General features: G+C 33.2%; 2 protein-coding genes and 1 pseudogene across 2 annotated transcripts; 1 reads left to right on the top strand and 2 right to left on the bottom strand.

The window, feature by feature from the left end:
- Positions 1-213: 213 nt before the first annotated feature.
- On the bottom strand, positions 214-1,140 carry LOC124229399 (olfactory receptor 8K3-like). The gene has a single exon (XM_046644597.1). The coding sequence runs from the start codon at positions 1,135-1,137 to the stop codon at positions 214-216; it is 924 nt and encodes a 307-aa protein (XP_046500553.1). The 5' UTR covers positions 1,138-1,140.
- Positions 1,141-9,593: 8,453 nt separating this feature from the next.
- Positions 9,594-10,559, bottom strand: LOC124229558 (olfactory receptor 1086-like). Its single transcript, XM_046644827.1, has one exon. The coding sequence runs from the start codon at positions 10,521-10,523 to the stop codon at positions 9,594-9,596; it is 930 nt and encodes a 309-aa protein (XP_046500783.1). The 5' UTR covers positions 10,524-10,559.
- Positions 10,560-24,858: 14,299 nt separating this feature from the next.
- Positions 24,859-25,815, top strand: LOC124229176 (olfactory receptor 5T2-like; annotated as a pseudogene).
- The last annotated feature ends 350 nt before the right edge of the window (positions 25,816-26,165 follow it).

Here is a 26,165-nt window from a genome sequence, read left to right on the forward strand (position 1 = left end):
CCCAGATTTCGGTCTCTTGCACTGAGACTTGAGGACAAAATCAAAGTTAATAACAGAAGGATGATCACTGCTTGAACATTTATAAGTTGAAAATAAGGAAAACATTTGTAGTTTCCCTTGTGTTTTCCACATTACTGTTTTATAAAGCTTTATTATACATAATAAACAGTTGCCTAGAACCTAATTTATTGTATATGTGTTCTATACTGAAATTTATATAGGGAGTTTGCACATATTTTTCCAAAGCCTCTGAAGGGCTCCTTTTACCTCTTTGTTCCTCAAGCTGTAGATCATGGGATTCAGCATGGGTATTACCACAGTGTAAAATACAGAGGCCATTTTATCAGTATCAAAAGAATGACTGGACTTGGGCTGCATGTACATAAAGGATAGAGTCACGTATAACACAACTACCACTGTCAGGTGAGATCCACAGGTGGAGAAGGCCTTGCGCCTGCCCTCTGCAGAGTTCATCCTGAGGATGGCCTTAAGGATTAGCATATAGGACACAAGGACTATCAGAAGAGATGAAACCAAATTAAACACTGAAAAGATCAGTATTATCAACTCAATTTCGTGTGTGCTTGAACACAGCGAATTCACAGCGAAATAACTGATAACGTTAAAGCCACAGAAGGATGAAATAAAAATCTTTATGGTGGTCATCATAGAGATAAAGGCACTGTAGACATATGGGACTGCTACCAGAACCCAACATACCGTTTGTGACATGATGACTGTGTAGAGAAGGGGGTTACAGATGGCCACATAGTGGTCATAGGCCATTGCTGACAGAATAAAAAGTTCACTAATGGTGAACAAGATGAATAAAGATAACTGTGTAGCACACCAATTATAGGGGATTGTAGTTTGAGTAACTACAAAACTTGCCAACATTTTGGGGCCCACAGCTGTTGAATAACCAAGATGAATGAAAGCCAGGTGTCTGAGAAAAAAGTACATGGGTGTTTGTAGCCTGGAGTCCATCTTGGTGAGGATGACCATGCCCAAGTTGCCCACCACTGAGATCACATAGATGGTGAGGAAGAGCCCAAATAATGGAGCCTGCAGCTCAGGCAAGTCTGTGATTCCCATTAGAATAAATTCTTTTAGCACTGTTTGATTTTGTTTGTCCATCCAAGCCAATATGGAAAAGTACTGTGGGAAGAAACATCAGAAGAGTCATTGGATTTCACCATCATTTAAATTTTTAGTACACAAAGCCATTATGTGTAAGATGAATCCATTTTTTTGTGTGTGTAGTGATTTAAAACAAGACCCACCCCATCATTAAACCTAGAACCAAATTTAGAAACAATTACAGCCTAAGATATAATGAGAGCAAACATTTCATTTTTTTGTGTCACATACTTCTTATCATTACAAGGTATATACAGTATCTTTATGGTTATGTCAGCAATATATAATTAAAAAAGTTTGGCCTAGAGTGAGAATTCTGATTTTTTTTTAAAAAAATTATTGAGAAACATTATAGAAGTTCTAAATAAATTGATAGAAACACTATGTTCCTGGATTACGTAACTTGGTGTTATAAAAATGTCAATTCTTCTCAAATTAATCTATTTACTCAATTCCTTTCCAATCAAAATCTCACTAGGACTTTCTGTAGAATTGTAGAATTACTAATTTAAAATGTATTTAGAAAATGCAAATCATAAAGAACAAGCAAGAAACCTTTGAAAAGACCTGCGGTACCAGGTATTAAAACTTATAAAGCCAGAGTTATGGAGACAATATGACATTGGCACAAGGATAGGAAATACATCAGTGGGACAGAATGGAGCACTCAGAAAAAGACCCATGATTGTACATAACTGTAGTGTATGACAGAGGTGGCGTCTTAGGGCAGTGAGGCAAAAATGGTCTAATCAATAATTGTAGCTGGAGAAAATGATTATCCCTATAGAAGATGATGAAATTAGATGTTTAGTTCATCCATATAGGAAATCAATCCTAGACTGGTCAAGAAATTAATGCTATAAGAAAATGTTTAAAGTCTCATAGCCTTAAAAACTAAAACCTCTTGATGTCTCTAAAAAAGCGGAATTTCAAGAAAATCAGAAGAGAAATTCAAGACAAATTTGGTAGATTAAATCTACCTCACAAAATTACTCTATCCAAAAATCTGTTCACAATGTTAACATAATATTTTTTAAAAATAAAAATAAATGTTCATTAGTAGCAACCAAAAAGAGAAAATGACAAAGTGTAATGCTTTAAGCTACCTAAAGTTAATACACAAAATTCCACAGTAGTTTGTACAGTTGTCCAACCTCTTCATCCCAACATCGAAGTGTTGTAATTTTACAAATCCCTGGAGTTCTTCTGAAACACAACTGAGTTGATAATTTATGTGCTCCTCCCACCACAATCCCCAGCCAAGCACTGACTGGAAAGAAAACAGGGAATCTGAGCAGCACATCTTTTATCTGATGGAAGCAAAATCTCCAGAGATGCACTAGGACTTGGGGAATGGATCTGAAGCCTAAGGATGTCCTCCTAGGCAAAGTCAAACACCCCGTCTCCACTAAGTGTTCCATAAGATTTGGGAAATAGCTTCAACTGAGATAAATGGGTTGGTCACAGTTAGAACATCGTCTTCCCATTCAAATGAGGGATAGAAAGAAAGAGGGAGGACAAAAGAAGGAAGAACCTTTAATGGCTCTAGAAATATGTCAGGCTCATTAGTCTTTGGGTGAGCTAACACCAGCAGAAATATGTACACATACTATTTTAAAATTACAAAAAAAGAGACAAACATCCAACACAGCTAATAAGGCCATGAGTGCTTATATATGTTTCCAGTCCTTATTGTGTAAAACACACTGCATTATCTCCATAAAAGATCTCTAACTGCAATAAAGTGGCATTAGAGAAGGATATAAAATTAACATAAAACTTTTCTAATTCCAGCTTTGGCATCTGACAAAATGTGTTGCTTGGTCAATCCTACTAAGTGAATACCAATATTTTATAACTTAAGATGTAAAGTATTATACTCACTAGCTGTGGGTATTTTAAAAATCCCTTGAGTTCTTCTGAAACACAACTAAGTTGATAATTTATATGCTACTCCCCCCACTACCTCTACCCAAGCACTAACTGGAAAGAAACAGGGAAACTGAACAACAAACCTTTTATCTGATGGAAGCTGTGGGATTCAATGCCAACCCTCAAACCATTATTTTGTGGCTTGTCATGATCATTGAAAAATGTTTAAAATTGTACTTCATTATAATCACATCTTGTTATGCTAGACTCTCAAAGACGTGGGAAAAATTCTATGTGCAGAATAACATGGTTTGTGGTATGCCTGTGTCATATAACTGGGACTTGTGCAGAGGTATGGGAAGGTCTCCTACACTCCTCTTCCCATCTTTCAAAAATATTTTTTGTTATTCACTTGTGGAATGTGCAATTTTTAACATGAAAGGCAACAGGACAAGAAGAAAATTCCCTTAATACATTTAGGTGCACTATGAGAGAGGAAAGGGAATATGCAAGCCCTGAATGATGACGTGTTTAACGTATGGCAAGTTCACCAATATTGACAGCAGAACATATCTAGCCAATTAGCAATTCTTTCAAAGATTGATCTTCCTTCACTCTTTACTTGCACTGATTTTAAGCTGGGTTTTGTCTCCACTATAAATATGTTAGGTAATACTTCAAAGCTTTTAGCCTCATCAACCAAATGAAAACAAATTTAACACAAAGATACTAGGGACAAAACCATCTTAATATTGTGACATCATGGACATATGTGCCTAAGTCAAAAAGTCTATTTTGTATTATTTTCTCTTTGCCATCATCTTCCTATTGCAAATATCACTGTATCAGACACATCCGTCTCCCTCCCTTGTCATTTTGGACTACCACGACTTGGTCTACAGCCATGGTAGACTTTTCCTGAAATGCTGGCAGCTTCCCATCTCAAGTGTTTTACTTCTTTTCCTGAGAGCAAACTGTCTTGAGAGCTTGCTCAGACCATATACAATGTAGTTTGGAAGTGGTTGAGACTTAATGTGTCAAGGACCAGTACTCTGCTGCTAAAGGACAGGAATCAATGGATAAACGCCAAGGTTTCCCTAGCCTTCTTTTGGACAATTCCTAGAAGAGTTCTGATGGCTAGTTCAAAGCACCTGAGTGATGGAAAATTAGCTGCTTACAGCAGTCATCTATACCTTATCGCACACTTTATCAACTTTCTCGCTTCTCAGTCTCATATTCCCTCTTCCCTCATTTTTGCTTCCTGAAATCATCTACCAAATATACCTCATATGCCAACTAAACATCTACTAAATAAACATGAAGTCCTTGCCTCAAGATCTACTCTTGGAGAAATTTACACTCTAACAATCCCAGTCTCTGTATGGTATTTATAGAATGAGGTCACACATATCTATAGTGCAAATGACACTCTATGGATGCATGATAATAAGAGATAATGATAATATCATATTACTGCATAGCTGGAAACCCAATCAGAAACTATTACTGTCTGAGGCATAGACACTGGCTGGGCATCAATAACTCTGACCTGATGAACAGTATCTTTGCTTATACAACATTTTTGGTGGAGCTTTGCAAAAATACTTACTTCTCCTTTAGAAATTTTATCGTCTAGAATCCTAGTATAAGTATAGAAATCATATTGAATAGAAACAGGGCCCCTTACTACCCTCAAAGAACATAATAATAGTGGTAAAGACATATCATTACTCCAGAAAAGATAGTTATGAAAAGAGATTATTAATATGCATTGTATAATGTATTGAGTCTGGCATTGGTAATTATCCTTATAACTACAATTTAAATTGAAGACAGGTCTTAAAACTAGTCATCTGGTAATCATGATAATCAGTGCCATCTACTCACCTAAAATGAGGATAAGCTTGGTTCCCTCAAGTGATTAACAATCGAACTTCAATCAGAAGAATTTATGAGTGTTTCCTCCCTTTGAGACACTCCTTTGGGGGCTTGACTTTCCCTGGGAGCTTGAATGCAATTTCTTGGTTATTCCCAAAACGTGTGAGAACAGGAGATGATGCCACTGATCTTTGTTAATTATCTGTTATACCTTTGAATTTCGTATTGAGGAAATGTCCTTTTACATACAATTCACCTGCTTTCTTTTGATACTATTTTTACTGCATCCACTCTAATATCTGCATGTAAGTGTATTATTTGTGGGATACACACTGTAATCACCCCCACAAATTACTTCAACATTCACCATTTTGCACAATGGCTTCTTCCCAAGTTTTATGCCCGAAGATGAAGACAAAACTCTTTAAACATGTTCTATAGTGTTTTTAAAGATTCAGAAGGAATAAAAATTATGAATACTCGTGTAACTCCAATTTTAATTGTTTTTGTGACTTAAGGGGCTAAACTGAGTATATAACACCCTAATTCAATATCCCATAGTCATCATCAGTCCTCATTCCCCAACCCCACCTCAATTTTGCTTCTACACATGAGTACCTCCTCTACAAAGTTGATATATGTCCTTAAAAAGGAATGCAGCCTTACAAAGTAAATATCATGTATGCCTCAGTGTGTACCCTTATGTTATTATATAACTCATTTTGATACCTAAAGTTTCACACTCAACTATATGTTTCTGAAGTATATTCATTTTACTACATATACACCAATATTTGGAGGGCTTTTGTTCTTATAACCTGGGTTTACTTTAATTTAATATATGTCTGTTCCTATAGGGATAGGCATTTAGTTAGTTACCAACTCTTGGTCCCTACTGATCCATGAATGAAACTGTCTGTGAAATATCTGCTGGAATGTGTCCCTGATATGGAAAAATAAGCACATTTCATTTATTTAAATAAATATGGACCTAGATTTATTTTATCTATATACACTCCACCATCAGAACACAAGAATTTCATACTCTGGAACCCAACTTCTGAATATGTACTGCTTATACATATAGTAAGGGATTATAATAAATAATTAAATCAGATTTAACTTTATAGACCTAAAATTGTTTTGTTTGTCTTAAGACATTATTTTTTAAAATAACTCAAACATTGGTTTGGATTTGAAAAAGAAAGATGAACTGACTGAGCACAATCCATGTCAACGGAGAAGTTCAGAGATTATAACAGACTGATAAACACATGATTTTAATTTAGTTTTAATATTTGAATGTCTATAATAGTCATAGGATTGGCAGTTAAGAATAATGCTGATGGAGTAGTTACCGAAGTGACACAAACAACTGACACCGGCCCTGCAGCAGAGGTGGACTGACACACACATGGAGAGAGTATTTCTCACTCTCCTTGCAGTAGGTGTGTTATCACAGCCTCTTTCTGTAAGACATTCTCTCACTGCTGTGAGCTTGTCCTGAAAGGCTTTCCACAGGGCCTTTCTGTTTTAGAGCTTGTAGTTTCCTGTTGTTGAACCATAAAATATTGACAAAACATTGAAAAATTGTGAGAGAGAAAGCAAATAATGAGAAAAGTGATTACAACAAAAGTGAAGATATCACCACAATTAAGCAGCTCTTTTTTGGTAGCCATATTGATTATTCAGTTATCAAAAAGCAATATTTTAAGCCTCCATATCTTAATAGGAAAGTTTCTAACAGATACTTCATAAATGACTTTAAATTAATATAATTTTGTAAATCTATGTCTTAAATCAATCACTTTTTATGATTGTGTAAACATTAGTAGCCTTCAATATTCAGTAATATATTCTTTTAGATCTTTGAAATATGCATTTTATGAAGTTTTTTTATTTTTTTAATCAGTGGTAACCTCTTCTGACCATTGTAGCTCAAGAGGCTTTTGTACTTAAAATTGCTTTTTTAAGAACTAGACATTTTGATATTTATATATCATTATATACTATGTTATATATGTTAATATTTAGTTTGATATTGTATTTAACCCAAATTCATGTACATCTTGTGAGATGATATATAGGGTTATCTCAGCTGTCTTTGTCAACAAAATTGCTCCAACCCACGTAATGGTGGTTGTTTATAAATATGCCTACATAAATATTGAAAGAGTCAAAACTGATCCTGGACAGAAGATTGGAATAGAAGGTGACAACTGGGAGCATAATTTACAACAGGATCACAAGCTTCACATAGTAATAACTCTGTTTAATAAAAAGAAAGAATTTTATAACCTTTTCCTGATATAATAGTTTAAGGCTAGGGGAATATATAAGAAGGGCAAGTGGGAAATTCTTTTGTGGTGTGAAGTTAAATTACTCTAAGCATAAGGAGGCCTGATGCTATAGTGTAAACCTCTATTTTGCTTCCTTCCACTCAAACTTGCAGTAAAGTTTACTTCATTCTTGAATGGTTTATTTGATAGAACATTTTTATTTCCATGGAGTGTCTTGTGGAAATAGTCCTTCAGAAAGCAAAGCTGACAGATGCGACCCATGCCAATGTACACAACTGGAGCAAAGAGCTGTAGACTTCCAGGGAAAGGGCATTATTTGCTCAAAACAAACTTATCTAGACATTAAGGGACAAGGAAATCTCCAGTGGAAGCCTTAAATTTTCTTAATTTTACTTTTGAATTAAAAAATTGTGAAATCATCCTAATTTCTGTTGTCTTTACTTTGCATGTTATGCCCACTCTCCCTCACGCCATTGTGTTAGTAATGTTTTACATGTACAGTCAGAGATATGATATACAGTGACTGTTAACTGTTTTTTTTAGCCATGATTGCCCTTGAGAATGGTTGTCACTTTGAAGACAATGACTTTTTTTGTCTAATAAGTTTTCACTCCAAAAAAACAGTGGGTAAAAATGCTGAAAGCAGTGATGTTTATTGTTATGACTTCATAACAAAGACAATTAATTATTCTTTTGTGAATTGTCTGTGTATATTCTTGGTCTATAGTTCTATGGAATTTTTGTGTATTATTTATGAATTAAACACATGTACATTATAACTATCTTCTTGAGTTTATGGCAATTTCTTCTACTACATTTGTGATTATTTTTTAATTCTGACCTTTAAAATTTTAAAGCATAAAATTTATTTACCTCTTGTGATTTTAAGTTGTATTTAAGGATCTCTTCAGTGCTGAAGCATACACACACACACATGCACACACACACACAGAGTCATGAGGTTCAGTCCTCATTTTCATGGTTAGGATATGCAGGGATAATGAACCTATAACCATGATTTAATTTTGAGATTTTAAGGAAGGAATTATTTGAATAATGGTGGGGAGAACCTTTCAAACTGGAGAAAATATAGGCAGAGAAATTGTGGTAGGAATATTTGATAGTAAGACATATACTTCATTGGAAAATTCGAGTAGTTATTTATATTCAATAATCCCAAATTAGGGGAACATCCTTAGGCTGAACTCTAATTCTAAGGAGATTCTCTCATTCAAATTGAACAATGATACCCCTTGGGGAAGAGAATGATTTTTCACAAAACAATAATGAGAAATTAATAAATAAAAATGAAAGAAGGAAGGGTGAACACTACAATTTAAAATTATCTTTGAGGGAGACATATTTTTGCAAGGAAAAGCATGTCTGTTGGAAGCAGGTCTAAAAAGTGCATAGGAGATGCACTTGGTTCTTGGGCTGCAGCATTGAAAAGTGGTGGGATCTGCAACAGCATCACAGAGGGGTGGGGGGGGGGTCAAAGGAAAATAAAGCTAAAAGGTGAATTGGGGCCAGGTCTGTAAGGAACCCCATAAAGATGGACCATGGCTTAGTTTTGGGAAGAGCCAACTAGCCTGCCAGTTATACTTTACTCTCTGAATTGTGTTTTTCTTTTGTTATTCTTGAGTTTAAGTATAATATTCATAAATGTCAATGCCTAGAGTTTGTTTTCTATGAGAAATTAAAGATGGGCTTAATGTCCATGTTCTGGATGAAGTAAAATGAGGAGAAATGCACCTTCATAAACCAGCATGAAAATGATGCCAGGAATTTGAACACATTCTCTGTGTTCTGTGAACCACCATTTGTAGTTAGATTTGTGCCAAAGTGTAAATCTAAGAAAGGAGGCAGAGTGCTTTCTACAGGAATCAGATAGCAATGACTCCAAGGGAAGTGATCTGAGATTATGTGAGCTGTGGTTTGGCTATTGATTAGGTGATATTTGACCAAGCTAGTCAGATGTAATACAATGCTATTTATAATTGCAACAATGGGAATATATACATTTGAATTACATAGAGATGAAAGAAAACAATACACAACATTCTAAAGTAAGTAAAGAATATATACATATATGCCTGTGTGTGTGCATTTGTGTTATCTAAATCAGTATAGCTTCTATATAGATATATGTGTATATATGTGTGTGTGTGAATATACATATATCAGTAGAAACATATTAAATAAGCAAATGGATGATACAGTTTTTTTCTGCTTATAAAAACAGCAGAGGTAGAGGGTTAACTATGATCTTTATTTTAAAATATCCAGGAAAACAGTAATACAGTAATAAACTAAAACAAAGCATTTTCATCATATCTTCTTGATATTGAGACATAGAGTATCACTCTAAATTTTTAAATTCAATTTGTACTGTGAACATTTACTTTATTTATAAACCATTTTTTTAAACATTTTTTGTATTGCTTCTTTTACATCTCTGTTCCTCAAACTATAGATGATGGGATTCAGCATGGGAATCACAATAGTGTAAAATATTGACACTATCATGTCATGATCCAAAGCATAGCTGGAACTTGGTCTCACGTACATGAAGAGAACTGTACCATGAAAAACTGACACTCCAGTTAGATGAGAACCACATGTAGAAAAGACTTTTTTTCTCCCTTCAGCAGAATGCATCCTCAGAATCACCAAGAAAATGAAACCATAGGAAATGAGGACGATCAGGATAGTAACTATCTCAATAAAGCCCACAAAGTAAAAGATTAGAAGATGATTTGTGTGAGTGTCAGAACAAGAAATAGCTAAGAGAGGAGCACTGTCACAAAAGATATGTCTAATTTCATTGGTTCCACAGAAGGATAGACTAAAAGTAGCCACCGTGTGTAAAGTAGCATGCAAGATGCCACCGACATAGGAAGCAATGATGAGTGGAACATAGACTCTTGGTGACATCCTAAGTAAATACAGGAGAGGGTTGTAGATTGCTACATAGCGATCATATGCCATTGCAGCCAAGAGAAAGCATTCTGTGGTCCCAAAAGTAATAGCGAGAAACATCTGTGTTGCACATCCAACGAATGAAATGACTTTATTGTTTGACATAAAATCTACTAACATATTTGGAGTAATTACTGAGGAATAGCAGGCATCCACAGATGATAACACACTCAGAAAATAGTACATGGGGTTGTGTAGCCGGGAATCCCCAATAACCAACACAATCAGTCCCAAATTTCCTATCAGAGTAAGCAGATATATTGCTAGAAAAAGGAAGAATAAGATGATTTGTAGTTCAAAATTCACTGTAAAGCCCTTCAGTACAAACATAGTAACTTCAGTGACATTCTTCATGTTGACACCTCATGGAACAAACTTGAAAATATTCACAAAATTATAACTTGTTTACTACAAAAAGAATAAATAATATTGTGACTCAATATTGTGATTTGAGGGATGGGGAGCTGTGTCCAAATATTTATTGCTGGCCTGCATAATTTCCCAGTTGTGGATCAGGAAACAGTGACAAGATGGTGCGTAAAGTGTTCATGCCACTCACTGCAGAATGAAATGGAAAATATGGGTGTTGACTCACTGGCTGAATTAATGTAATTTGTAAAACCACCAGGTAAACTGGTTAATTTACCACTCTATTAGCTGTTTTCATATTAAATCACATTAAAACACCAAGTGATTGACTAAAAAATAATTTCCTTCTGACATCCAAACACGTAAGAAAGCATATCAGTGTATAGAGCATTCAAACAGGATATCAGCATTCTACACCTTTCAGTAATTGTGCAAAATGATTTTCTATAATCTACTCACCTGTAGAATGAGAGCATTAACAATTACATTACAATATAGGAGAAAATAGTAAAAGATAACATATGCTAATGAAAATGAACCTTTACAATTATGTTAAATATAAAATGTTCTGAATTAAGTTGGTTCTCCAGAGTAGCAGCCTCCTGGATTGTAACATTTTATAAACTAATCTCCAAACATTTTCTAATTCTACTAGATCTTCTTGGGTGTATCTGAAAGAATTAATCAAGAGTTTTCCAGGATGATAGGCCATGATTGAATTAAGCCATTGTATGACAACTTATATTTTGTTCAAATTTATTTCTCAAATACTGAGAATTACATTATCATTTTTGGCTGAGTAATGTATCATATTTATTACTTTTGGATATTTAAATTCCATATGCTTTTCAACTCCGTCAAAAACTCTGGTGAAAAAGAGAAGAATTATTCTGAAAAAATATATGATTTTTTCAAGGTATTATACTGTTTAGGTATTGTTTATTGTAGATTCAGTGAAATTATAACTAGATTGCTGTTATTTGAGTCACAATTGAAGTCATTCATAAAAAAACAGTAAACTACAACAACAAAAGTAAACAATGCTTACACTAAGACATAAAATTTAAGAGCAGAAAAGTAGAAAGAAATGAATGAAGAAAACCAGAAATCTTTCTTGGATAATCCCATTTTTAAACAAGTTAGGAGTCAAACTTCTACTCGAATCCAAATTTTGAATTATTAACCCATAATACAGCACAAGGTGAAGGATAGATTTTTTTCGTTATTATTATTTTGGTTTTTCATATAACCACCCATAGGAAATTTGAGTCAGTCTTTAGGGCACATAATCTGCTGCAAATAATATTCTTTACGTTCTTTAAATTCATAATGCAAGTCAATCTGCAGCTTCAATACTTTGGCATGGATGCCATCAGTGAGAGAATAAACCATTTGGATTAGAAATAGTGATGGAAGGAGAAGAAAGCACATATCAACAATCTTCTGGGAAAGACAAAGTCAGGATTCCTTAGAAGAATTATCAAGATCAGGAGAAAATATTTTCATAGAATTATTGAAAAGATTAAAGGCAGATAAAAGGAAAATTCTCATATGAGACATCTGAGAATGCAGAATTTAGGTTGAATCCTATGTGTTGGAAATAAATTTACAACAAAACAAATTAGGGCACTCAAATCACTTATTTTAGTTAACTGAATATTTTTGGGTGGCTTTAACACTATAAGATGCTCTTAAATATATGATTTAATTAAAAATGTGTTAATAATTTGATTTGAAAACCTCCAATTATGTATTTTTTTTCTTATCTTAAAGAGCCACAGGAAGGGTGACATGAATATTAACTGAACAAAGGTTGAAACAAATGTTTATACAGGGGTAAAAGAGTTTACAGACGTGAGGTGAAAGGCAAGTCAAAATAAATAAAGTACAAACTTTGATGGATATGATGAAATCTATCTTTTTAAAATACGATCAAGAGTCACAAGGAAAAGATCAGCTCCAATATATTTCTTGAACTCAGTTCAATGATACGCCTTTTTCAAGGCAAATAACATAGGATTTAGAATCTGAAAGTATCTGTTCATTGGACAAGTTCACGATTAAAATCCATGTGTGATGTTAGACTTTTTCTGCAAAGTTTACTCCTCTTTAAATAGTAGTATATTTAAATGACCAAATGGAACACATAATGTACAGCCAGGTAGACTAATTAAATGCCTAAAGCGATAAATATATAAAGCAATTTCCTTTGAATATGTCCATTTTGAGTTAAAAATTTAAGATGACCATATAATTGAACTTTTGTCATCAGATATACTTATTTTTAAAACATTAACAAATATTGGGTCACAAAGTTAATATTGTAACTAATCATTGAAAAATATGTGACCAAAGCCTTAGCCAGATATTTAATTCTTTAGCTACATATACTATATTTGTTTTGTGATTATTAAGACACCAAAACCAATAAGTTAAATAAGGATTAAATCCAATGAATCATATTTTAATTACGAAGTTCTTTTCCTTTTCTCTTTGTGTCTCTGGACTATTCTTTAGAGAACAAAGAAGTGTTGTGAATTGTGTGGTCTGTTGATAAAATTACTCACAGATCACCACAATTTCATTTGGTACATTACAGTGAGCTTAAGTTTACCTGGGTAAATGTGATAGAGAAAGATTGCAATTTTAACTACTTATCCTAAATTTCTCTTGAAACAAGCATTACTACATGATGCCAAAATGAAACTTATGCTGGTATAACTACATCAATATTAGAATATATTGAAAGGATTCAGAGTTATAAAAAGTAAATGACTATGATTCTTGAAGAATTTAATAATATAACATCAAGTTGTTAAAGTAATGTAAAGCCACTTCTAAAAATACAATTTTAATAGAAGGCAGAAAATCCCAAATCTCTTTGGCTTAACATTGAAATGCTGTTTGCAAAGGAGATGGAAAATAATAACAACCACGAATTGAGCACATGCAGCAGGACTAGACTTTTATGAACATTACTTTATTTCACCATTAGAGCAGCTCTTACAGCTAGTACATACCCGAGCCAAGTTCAATGCCAGGTCGTCCTCATAGGGCATGCACGTTCATCATTTCACACTGCTTCCTATGATACCATGACTTCCTTCTATAACTGACTTCCCAACCTGTCATCCTCAGTAAAATAAAATATAATTCTTCGTATATATATTTAGATATTTTTTAAACATTGAGATTAGAGGAACATTATGAAATAGTCATCTGAAATGGATTCTGCATCAACAAATGAGCAAAATAAAAGGATAATTGAAGTCATTATCATTATAGCAAAACGTAAGTCCCCCGCTAGTTGAAGAGTCAAATGCTTTCTTTCCCCTCATTGATATATTTTTTCTTATTGTTCTTGCTTTAACCTGGTCTGTCTTATTCCAAGAGGAAAAGGAAAGCATACGATCAATTTGGAGCACTCTCACTTAACTCTACAAACATAAATTCACTAGTTTCTATTGTCTTTGTTGTATTTATTCACCAGACAATAAGCATCAACTACAAGTTTAGTACTGGGGATTACATAACATATTTGACCTTGAAATTTTAGGTTCTATCTCCTAAATATTCAGTAAATGAGCTGAAATTTCTCTTACCTGTAAAACAGCAAAAGCAGATTTAGATTCACTGTGAATATGATTAATTTAAACAGTTTATATCTACTTACTCAAGTGTTGATGAAACCCACAGGAGATGCCCCAAGAGGAATATACCCCAATTATCTTCCGGTTCAAAATAACAACATGATAATTTATTCAATAATAAAAAAGACAATACTTCTGGAATAATTCACTACCTGTTGATATTTATTGAACAGAGTCTTTTGGACTCTGATTTGTAATGATGTTTTAGATTTGCATTTTCCTAATGATTCATGATGTAAAGTTTTTTTTCATATTGGCCTGCTTGTCATTTGTAAGTCTTTGGAGAAGTATCTATCTAAGTGGTTTGGATTTTCTTCCATTCCATAGCTTGCATTTTTACTTGGTTTACTGTTTCTTTTGCTGTAAAGATTTGGTTTGATGTGCTTCCACTTCTCTAATTTTGCTTTTGTTGCCCGTGCTTATGGTGTCACATTCATAATCATTGCCAAGACCAATGTCATAAAGCTTTTTGCTTATATTTTCTTCCAGGAGTTTTATAGTTTTAGGTATTATGTTTAAGTCTTGAAGTTGACTTTTGTGCGTGATGTAACATAAAGATCGACTTTCATTGTTTTGTATGTGAATATCCAGTTTTCCAAACACAATTTGTTGAAGTGCCTTTCCCCTCCCCATTGTGTATTATTGATACGCTTCTTGAAGAGTAATTGACCATATATGTGGGGGGCTTATTTCTGTCCTTTATGCTTTGTTTCATTGGGCTGTATGTCTGTTTTTATTTCAATGCCGTGCTGTTCAATTACTATCGCTTTGTAACATACTTTGAAATCAGGAAGTATGATGACTCCAGTTTTGTTCTTCTTGCTCAAGATTTCCTTGGAAATTTGAGGTCTTTTGTGGTATCATATGAACTTTCTATTTCTGTAAAAAAAAAAAAGAACTATTGACCTCTTGATAAGGAATGCACTGAAGCTTTAGATCACTTTGTGTAGTATTTGCAATATTAACAGATGCCAATTAAAACCAGAACTGGATATCATCTCATACCTGTTGGGAGGGCTATTATTTAAAACATAAGATAAGAAGTATTGGCGAGTATATGAAAGAATGGGAACTTTTGTGCACTGTTGATGGGAATGCAAAATGTTGCATTAATTATTGAAAATAGTATGGAAACTCTTCAAAATTTAAAATTTAGTTACCATATAATCCAGCAATCCCACATATGGGTATATTTTGAAAAGAACTAAAAACTGGATCTCAAGGAGATATACATACTCCCCTGATTACTGTGGCATTATTCACAATAATCAAGATGTGGAAACTTAAATGTCCATTGAAAGATGAATAGATAATAAAAATGTCATATATATAAAATATATATTATATATATATACATAACAATATTATTCTGTCTTAAGAAAGAAGAAAACCTTACCATATGCTGCAACATGTATAAACCTGTAGAACATTATACTAAATGAAATACGCCCATCACAGAAGGATAAATACTTTAGCAATCCACTTATATAAAGTATCTATCTTACATGTAAATTATATCTCAATAAAGTGGTTTTATATATTTATATGTATATGTTTTAACACAAGATAGAAAGACATTTTTTAAATTGCCATCTGTCATTGTACACATGTGACCTAACAACCCTTTTGCCCTCCTCCCTTCCACCTTCCCCTCTGGTAACCAGCAATCTAATCTCTGTATCTATTCATTTACTTATTACTGTTGTTTTATCTTCCAGTTGTGAGTGAAATCACATGGTATTTGACTTTCTCCAACTGCCTTGTTTCGCTTAGCATAATACCCTTAAGTTTCACGTGTGCTGTTCCAAATGGGAGATTTCATCTTTTTATGACTGAGTAGTATTCCAGTGTGTATATATACCACATTTTCTTTGTCCATTCATCCACTGATGGAGACTTAGGTTGGTTCCAAGTCTTGACTATTGTCAATAATGCTGCAATGAAGATAGGGGCACAGATATATTTTTACATCCATGTTTTTGTGGTACCTTGGATAAATACTCAGAAGTGGAATAGCTGAACAGCATACTAATTCTATTCTTAATTTTTTGAGAAATCTCTATATTGTTTTCTTCAGTGCCTGCACCAGTTTACATTCCCACCAGCAATGTATGAGGGTTCCCTTTTCTCCACATGTTTTCCAAAACTTATTATTTATTTTATTGTTAAGTATAACCATTTCAATGGGTGTAAGGTGATATTCATAGATGTTTTGATTTGCATTTCCCTAAAAATTAGTGATGTTGAACATCTTTTCATGTGCCTGTTGATCATTAATTTATCTTCTTTGGAAAAACATCTGTTCAGATCCTCTACCCATTTTTTAATTGTAGGTTTTTTTGCAATTGAGTTGTATGAGTACTTTATATATTTTACATATTAATCCCTTAAAAGATACAAGATTTGCAAATATATTCTCTCAATCGTTAGGTTTTGTTTCCATTTTGCTGATGGTTTCCTTTCCTGTGCAGAATATTTTTAGTTGGATCTAGTTCCACTTGTTTGTTTTTTCTTTTGTTTCCCTTGCCTGATGAGATGATACAGTATTAAAAAAAAATACTGCTAAGACTGATGTTGAGGACCATACCGCCTATATTTTCCTCTAAGAGTATTATGGTTTTAGGTCTTACATTCAACACTTTAATCCATTTTGAGTTAATTTTTGTGTATGGTGTAAGATAACGGTCTACTTTTATTTTTTGTATGTGGCTGTCCAGTTTTCACAACACCATTTATTGAAGAGAGTTTCTTTTCTCCATGGTATGTTCTTGGCTCCTTTGTCAAAGATAAGTGGTCCATAGATGTGTGATTTTATTTCTGGGCTTCCAAATCTGTTCCATTGATCTGTGTGTCTGTTTTTCTGCCAGTTGCATGCTATTTTGATTACTATAGCTTTGTAGTATATTTTGAAGTCAGAGATTGTGACACTTGAGCTTTGTTCTTTTTTCTCAGGATTGCTTTTGCTATTCATTGCTCCATGTAAATTTTAGGATTCTTTGTCTGACCAGGAAAAGAAAACAAACAAACAAAATAAACAAATGGGACTACATCAAACTAAAAAGCTTATGCACAGCAAAGAAACCATCAACAACATGAAAAGGCAACCTAACAATTGGGAGAAGATATTTTTAAATTATATAACTGATAAGGGGGTAATATCCAAAATGTATAAAGAATTCACTCATCTCAACAACAACAACAAAAATCCCAATTAACAGTTGGGCAAAAGATCTAAAGAGACTTTTTTTCCAAAGAAGTTATACAGATGACCAATAGGCACATGAAAAGATGTTCAACATCACTAATTATTAGGGAAATGCAAATCAAAACCAATGAGATATCACCTCATGCCCCTCAGAATGGCTATAATTAACAAGATAAGAAATAACAAGTGTTGGATAGGATGTGGAGAAAAGGGAATCCTCATACACTGCTGATGGGAATACAAAGGGTGCAACCACTAGGGAAAAGAGTATGAAGTTTCCTCAAAACATTAAGAGTAGGACTACCATATGATCCAGCTATTCCACTGCTGGGTATTTATCCAAAGAACATGAAAACATGAAAGTGTAAATATATATGCACCCCTATTTTTATTGTAGCATTATTCACAATAGCCAAGACTTGGAAACAACCTAAGTGCCCATGAAGGGAAGAATCGATAAAGAAGATGTAGTATATATACACAATGCAATACTACTCAACTACAAAAAAAAAAAAGATTCATTTATATCACCCCAAGGAAAAGATAAAATTATGATCTCAAAATGGCATGTACTCAATGGTTGGTTGATAGTTAATTTTCTCTCCATTTAAAAATTTCCCAAAATATGGAATATTTGGAATATTTCTGCTATCTTTATTCTGACTGTTATCTTGTATTAAAGACATTAAATCAGATTTTTCACATAGGACTATTTTGACCTAAATCTGTAAAGAGCTTTTCCTATTATCCTTGCTATGTTACCTGAAACTCTCTCATTCAATTTTTAATTGAACTCTAAGTTAACTAGAAATTTCTGTCTTAGATTTAAATATCAAAACATATATTCTAGTTTGAGATTCAAGATTATGACTTCTGAAATATTTTGTAAGTAATGAAAAAACCTTTCCTCTTACCTGTGTAAAGGAACTGCTCACTCTATTAAGTTGAGCTGTGGATACTAAACCTTTAGACTCATACCAGGTTCTCAAGCTCTTCTTGGAGTCCCCAGGGACGCTCCAGGGAGAAAAAATAGTATTTCTCCTCTGGGATGGAAAAATAACAAGAAGATTTCGTTTTTTTTCTGAGGTAAACAAGAGAATAGTTCTGGAGCAATGAACTGAATGATAAAACTGATTATATGAATGATCTTTGGCCTCTTGTATAAAATTATTCTTCAGTGGAAAAAGAATATGCAGCAGACTGGAAACACGATCTAATGATACATGACATAGACCTAGCTGTGATACTAAATAGCTATGTGCCATTGGGTTGATGACTTAAATTCTTTGAAATCTATCTTCCTCCTTCTGGGAATATAATCTGTTTATTTTTCTCAAAATCCTGTAAACTGGTACATAATGAAATAACATGAAAGCATAAACTATGACAGAATTCACAATCATTTAATAAAGATTACTATAATGATTTAACTTTTAATGTTCCACACTTCTAAGTGGTATGAGAGACACATTTAAGTTCATTGAGTATTTAATAGAGGAGATACAATAAAATACGTGGATAGGAAGCAGTGATAGGAGAGACGGGACAATATACAGATAACTCAACATTCTGATTAATGAAACATTATAATATTAGAGATCTAGTAGAGATAAAGGTCAAAATTCAAGTTGTACAGGGTCTTGTCCTGTCTTGGGGACCCTATAACTAAACTATAGACTAGTACTACACTATGCACTTAAAAAATTGTGCAAAATATTGTGAAAAATACATAGATTCTTAAATGCTACACCCAGAGATTCTCCCTTAGTAGAGAGGGAATTTTGGCTATGGAATCTGAATTTTAAAAGAAAGAAGATGATACTGATAGCACAATTGTGAACAAAGGATCCATTAATTAAATGCAATCTTAAATTATCTACATATTTAATGCAACCCTAATTAAAATTTAAACAAACTTTTTTTGTAGAAATAGACAAGGTAATTCTACAATTTACAAAAAAGACAGGGGAACTAAGACAGTTAAAGCAATTTTGAAAAAGAATAAAGTAGCATTCAAATAATCTGGTTGCCAGATTTAACATAAAGCTAAAATAATCAAGAGAGGGTGGCACTGGTGAAAAGATAGACATCTAAATCAAAGAAACAGAATAGAGTCTTCAGCAAAAGATTCACGCATTAAAGTCAATTGATTTTTGAGAAAGTTGCAAGGAAAAGCTGTGAAGGAAGGGCTGTCTTTTTTTGTAATATGCTTAATATGTCACGTAGCCTCAGGCCACAAAAAAGAGGCATTGACCAATCCTTTGCATCATATAAAATGTTGTCTCAAAATGAATCTTAGACTTTAATATAAAACCTAAGATCCTGCCATTTCTAGAGAAAAAATAGGACTTACGTCACCATGGGTTAGTCACTCATTTTTGTACAAAACACAAAATGCATGAACCTTTGGAGGAAAAAGTAATAAATTTTTTCATCAAATTTAAAATCTCCTTTGTGAAAAACACTGTTGAGGGAATGAACAAAATACACAGACTTGTACAAAATATTTGCTTAACAGCTATTCAATAAAGAACATGAATCCAGAATATATAAAGAACTCCAAAACGCAACAATATGAAACAAAAGGGAAGATAATGAAAAATGGAAACGAACAAACACTTCAATGGAGAAGATACACAGATCGCAACTAAGCACATACAAAAAAATGTTCAACATCATTTACAACTAAGGAAATACAACTTAAAACCACAATGTGATCCCGTACACCTCTCAGAACGACTAGAATTTTACAAGTATAATAATAAATGACAATTAAAAGTGCTCACAATGATGCAGAACTGGAGCTCTCATCCATTGCTGGTAGGATTGTAAAATGTTGCAGCTGACCCAGGAATCTCGCTCTGCGTTATTGACCCAGATAAAAGAAAGCATGTATCTACACAAAGACCTCTATGCCGATATTTATTACAATTTACTCACTATATTCTAAAACTAAAAATAACCCGAATGTCTTTCGACCTCTGAGTAGCTACAATGCAGTACATCTCTATGATGCAATACTATTCAGCAATTAATAGGAACAAAAGCTGATATTTTAAAGTAAAAAGATGGATCTTAAAGACAGCTTGTTAAGTGGAAGAAGGCAAACTGAGAAGCTCACCTGCAATGTCTTTCCACCCGTAGCATATTGTGGATGAGGAAAAATTGTGACAATGGTGAACACATCTGACACATCTATTGTTGCCAGAACTGAGGGTAAATGACTACAAAGTGGTAAGAGGGGATTTTTTTGTTTATATTATTTTAAGATATATTTAATACAGTATGCATTTGATTGCTTTATGGTCTGATTTTATGCTCTGATTTTAGTAATAATTGGAAGACTATTTTGTTATTTTTATCCCTTTGCAATTTAAATATCATCATATGGACTTCAATAGTAATCATTTTGTTCCTTCAGTGAGTAAATATGATGGGTAATATGACTATCAGAAGGAAGAACATATGAAGTTGTACATATATCAAGGTCGCTTTTCCAGTTTTACGCTCAAAAAATCACTCTCATGTTTTTCAGATGTCCTGAACATATGATTGGACAGCTACGTTAACTCTCAGAGCTAGACTTGATTCAAGAGTACTTTCTATCTCTTGTGTCTGAACAGATCTTCCTTTCCAAAGGAGTATTGTGTACTTTAGACATTATATGTTCCTTTGACAGTACTTTCGTAGTCCTACATCTTCCAGAAGCCCTCCCCGGTTGAAACTTTCCTTCCTAGTCTCTCTGCCCCACTCATTTGACGTTTCTCTAAGGATTTTGTTCCTCTATATGAAGCCTTGTTTTTCAAAGGCACTACATGCTGCTTATTTCTGAGATTCTCAAAGATCCAGAGCACCATTTCAGTCTCTGACAGTCCCTTGTGACAGTCTGATTGAGTCTGGCATATGGAACATCTGGAAAATTGAAGAAAAGTTAAAATTCTTTTGGGCCTCTCTTTTCTATGAATGATAAATTTCTCTATTTTGGTCCTAGGCGTGTGTGTGTGTGTGTGTGTGTGTGTTTATTGTGTGTGTACTTCTACCTATTGAGAGATGACTGACATCATCTATCTATTGATAATTGATTGATTGATATTTTTTATTTAACCTCAAGTCTTCAGGATTTACAAAACTACAAGATTATAAAGTCCCACAGAGGTTTAAACTTTTGATGTCTCCTCCACATTTCTGTGACATTTTTTGAACTTTTCTGATTATCTTGAATAATAATCTTCCAATAAACTCAAACATATATGTTGATTTAAACCACACACTTTATAATTTGAACAGAGTAAAAGTGTATTGAATTAAATTGACTATAAATCCATTCTGCTGGATTCTGCAAGAGATATATTATGATTTAACATTACTATAGTTTGCCATATTTACTGACTTGTTGCAATATAAAATGGCTTACATTGCCCGGATGAGGACATCGATTCTCAGAGAAGTTAGTGCTCACCCAGTGTCAGAGTTATGATGTAAACGTATTTTAAGATTTCTTATCTAGTGTCAAAACGTGTATTTTTTTCTTAAAGCATCATTTTAAGCCGGAGATCAAATAATTTTATAAATATCAACATGTGGTGCAGAATTCCAGAACCATTTACTTTTTTATCATTGAGTAAATCATCATGTTGATATCTTGAACCAGAAGTTAATTGGGGCATATTCCCATTGGGGCATCTCATTTGGGTTTTATCAACACTTGAGTAAGTGGATATAAACAATTTGAATTAACCATATTCATAGTGTATCTAAACCTGCCTTTGCTGTTTCACAGGTAAGAGAAAATGTCAGATCATTTGCAGAATATTTTAGGAGGTCGGACCTAAATATCAAGATCAAATGTGTTATGAAAGCCTCAGTACTAACCCCTTTAGTTGTTGCCTATTGCATAGGTAAATAGAATTTATTCATCATAATCTGATTTATGCAGAGTCTAAGAACTGGAAAACTGTATTTCCTGGACTAAAACAAAGAAAACAGAAAATATCGACTTTATGTTTGTGGAACTAATGAGAATGCACCAAAGAGTGTATGTTCTCACTTTCCTGATAGAAGAAACAGACCAGTTCAAAATAAAACAATCAGGATATTTATCAATAGAGGGCAAGAAAACATTTGACCAATTCAACTATCTGGGGGCTTATATTTTGATATAATGAGAAAAATAATAATTCTTATGTTTATTACATGTAGCTAAAGAATGAATATCTAGTTCAAGGCTCTGGTCAACTATGTTTTTCAATGATTTAGTTCCAACATTAGTGTTGTGGCTCAATATTTGCTAATTTTAAAAAATAAGTACATGCGATGACAAAAGTTCAATTATATGGGCATCCTAAATTTATACAAAATATTGACATATTTAAACGAAATTGTTTTAAATATTCATTGTTTCACATAATTGATTAATTTGCCTGGCTGTGCCTTAATGTTTCTGCTTTGTCATTTAAATTTATTTCTATTTGAAAGAGGAGCAAACTTTGGAAGGAAAGTCTAATCTCAAATGAGGCTTTTAATTATGGAGCTAAGTGGGGAGCACAAACTTTTAGATTCTGAATCCTATGTGATTTTCCTTGAACCAGGTTTTCATTGAACTGATGGCAAGAATTGTATTTGAGTTGAATTTTTTATTGTGACTCTTAATTGCATTAAAACAGAGATTGATTTCACTATATTTATCATAGTTTGTCTTTTTATTTCTTTTATTTCTCTTTTTTTATCATATCTACATAAATCCTTGTCTGAACCTCCAGTTGGATAATATTCATGTCATCCCTCTCTGTGACGTTTTAAAAATAAGCAAGATGTACTGGGGGTTTCCCAATCAATTCATTAAGAATTTTTCTAATGAAATGATATCTTTGAAATGACTTTGTAGTATTAGAGCCACACAAAAATATTTAGTTAGAGTAAGTGGTTTGAGTACCCTAATTTGTTTTGTTGTAAATTCTTTTTTCCATTTCATATGACTCAACCTACATTCTGCTTTCTCAGATGTCTCATATGAATATTTCTTGTTTTCTATCTTTAAACTTTCCAATAATTGTATTAAAATATTTTCTCCTGATCTTGACAGTTCTTCTAGAATCCTGACTTTGTCTTTCCCAGAAGTTTGTTGGTCTGTGCTTTCTTCTCCTTCCATCACTATTTCTAATCCAAATGACTCTCTTACTGATGGGTTCCACGTCAATCTATTGAAGCTGGAGATTGACTGGTGTTATGAATTTAAATAATGTACAGAATATTATTTGCAGTAGATTATGATCCCTCAAGACTTACTCAAATTTTCTATGGGTAGATATTTAAAAAATAAAATAATTGTAGTAAATAACTTGAATAAAATCTATCCTCCAGCTAGTGTTATATTCTGTGCTAATAATGAAACTTTGAATTCAGGTTCAGGTAACACTTTGACTCCTAATTTGATTAACAATGGGACAATGCCCAGGATTGATTTTTTCTATACCTTCTAACTTTAATTTTTCACTACTTTTTAAAATCTTAAATGCTAAGTTTTATGTTTGGTTGCAAAGATTGTTTTTTGTTGTCATATTTTTAATTGCTGATCTTTATGAACTTGTTGTGTTTAGGTAATAGTTACCTAGTTGTTGTTTCACTGAATCCAAATCAAGAATATATAATCAAATGTAATACTCTGAAATAAAAATCATATTTTTCTATTTTTTCCAATAATTCTTTCATTTTTACCACAGAATTTTGAGAAAGTAGAAAAATATAGATTATCAAGAATTCAGATTTCCAAAAACCATACAAATGACTAAATACTTACCCCAGAGGACAACATAATAATACGTATTTGAAAAACAAATTAAATGAAACACATTATCAGATAATTTTATATTCAGTCATGGTCCATCTTCTTAGAAAAGATCTTAATTAGTTTTCAGAATAACCTAGTGGAGTTAGAAAATGTTTAGAGAAATTAACTCATAAAATAATATAATTCAGTAGGCTGTTAGTCTGCCAAACAAATGTAATGCAACATATTCTATATGTAATTATTTTTAAAATTAATTTTATTAATATAATTTGCCCTTCAATATTTATTATATTGTTTTTAGATAAACACTACGTTCATAATTATAGAAGGAATTTTTTTTGCTCTTCACTTTGTGTTTTAATGTCATTTAATAAGAAAATAGCTAATAAAATTCATTGTTAAATTAGTCATTTGGCTTGATGGTTTTAGAAATGACCTGAGTTGAGCCAGTGAGTAAAACGCAGATCTTACATTTGATTCTGCAGTGAGTGCCATCAACTTTTGACTCATCATCTTGTTACTGTGCCCTGAAATGCTGCTGGGGAATTATGCATTGCCAAGTAATAAATATGATGACATAATTCACTTTCCCTGAGTCACAATATTGCTAATTTTTGTCATAGCAATATAAATTATAATTTTACAAATATCTTCATGTTTGTTCCATGAGGTGTCAACATGAAGAATGTCACTGAAGTTTGTACTGAATATTTGTACTGAAAGGCTCCACAGACAAGCTTGAACTGCAAATTATCTTGTTCTCCCTGTTTCTGGCAATTTACCTGTTTACTCTGATGAGAAATTTGGGACTGGTTCTGTTGGTCATTGGGGATTCCCAACTCCACAATCCTATGTACTACTTTCTGAGTGTGTTATCATTTTTGGATGCCTGCTATTCCTCAGTTGTGGCCCCCAAAATGTTGGTCAATTTCCTGTTGGAACATAAAACCATTTCATTTCTTGGATGTGCAGCACAGATGTTTTTCTTTGTTACTTTTGGGACCACAGAATGCTTTCTCTTGGTTGCAATGGCATATGATCGCTATGTAGCAATCTACAACACTCTGCTGTATTCAGTTAACATGTCACCCAGGGTCTATGTGCCACTCATCATTGCTTCCTATCTTTGTGGCATTTTGAATGCTTCAGTGCACACAGGCGCTGCATTTAGCCTAAGCTTCTATGCATCTAATGAAATTAGACATTTTCTTTGTGACATCCCTCCTGTCCTCGCCATTTCTTGTTCTGACATGCACACAAACCAGCTTCTAGTCTCCTACTTTACGGGTGTTATTGAGATAATCACTATCCCAATTGTCCTGATCTCCTATGTTTTCATTCTATTGGCCGTTTTAAGAATGCAATCTGCCAAAGGGGGAGGAAAAAGTTTTTTCCACATGTAGTTCTCATCTTACCGGAGTGTCACTTTATCATGGAACAATCATCTTCATGTATGTGAGATCCAATTCGAGCTACTCTTTGGACCATGACATGATAGTGTCAATATTTTACACCATTGTGATTCCCATGCTGAATCCCATCATCTACACTTTAAGGAATAAAGATGTAAAAGAGGCAATGAAAAGAGCGTTTGGTAAAACTAGGTGTATCAATAAAATGTATTTTACACACTAACCATTAAATTAAAATAAATTTAGAATGATGTTCATTGTCTCCATGTCAAGAAGTTATGATATAAATGTTTTATTTTAGTTTTCTTTCTTTCTATTCTTCTTAGACATTTTTAGGTGAAGACCAGAGTCATACCTCCACCTATGCAGTTTCCACATGTGCAGAAAAACTGTGTCATCTATTTGCTTCCTACTTAATTCATTCTCAGATATACACACACATGCAAATACACACATACGTACATATATGCTGATACAGATTTTGTTATTCTGTAGTTGTGTGTTATTGTGTTGTGTTATTATGTCAGCTGCTGTAAGAAAGTGTCACACATTAGTGGCTTAAACAACAGAAAT

Source organism: Equus quagga, chromosome 17 (assembly GCF_021613505.1).
Source record: "Equus quagga isolate Etosha38 chromosome 17, UCLA_HA_Equagga_1.0, whole genome shotgun sequence".
Lineage (NCBI taxonomy): Eukaryota > Metazoa > Chordata > Mammalia > Perissodactyla > Equidae > Equus > Equus quagga.

Bases quoted from the DNA above. Each gene is read 5' to 3' on its own strand.
- LOC124229399 (XM_046644597.1), bottom strand. From the start codon at position 1,137: ATGGACAAACAAAATCAAACAGTGCTAAAAGAATTTATTCTAATGGGA.
- LOC124229558 (XM_046644827.1), bottom strand. From the start codon at position 10,523: ATGAAGAATGTCACTGAAGTTACTATGTTTGTACTGAAGGGCTTTACA.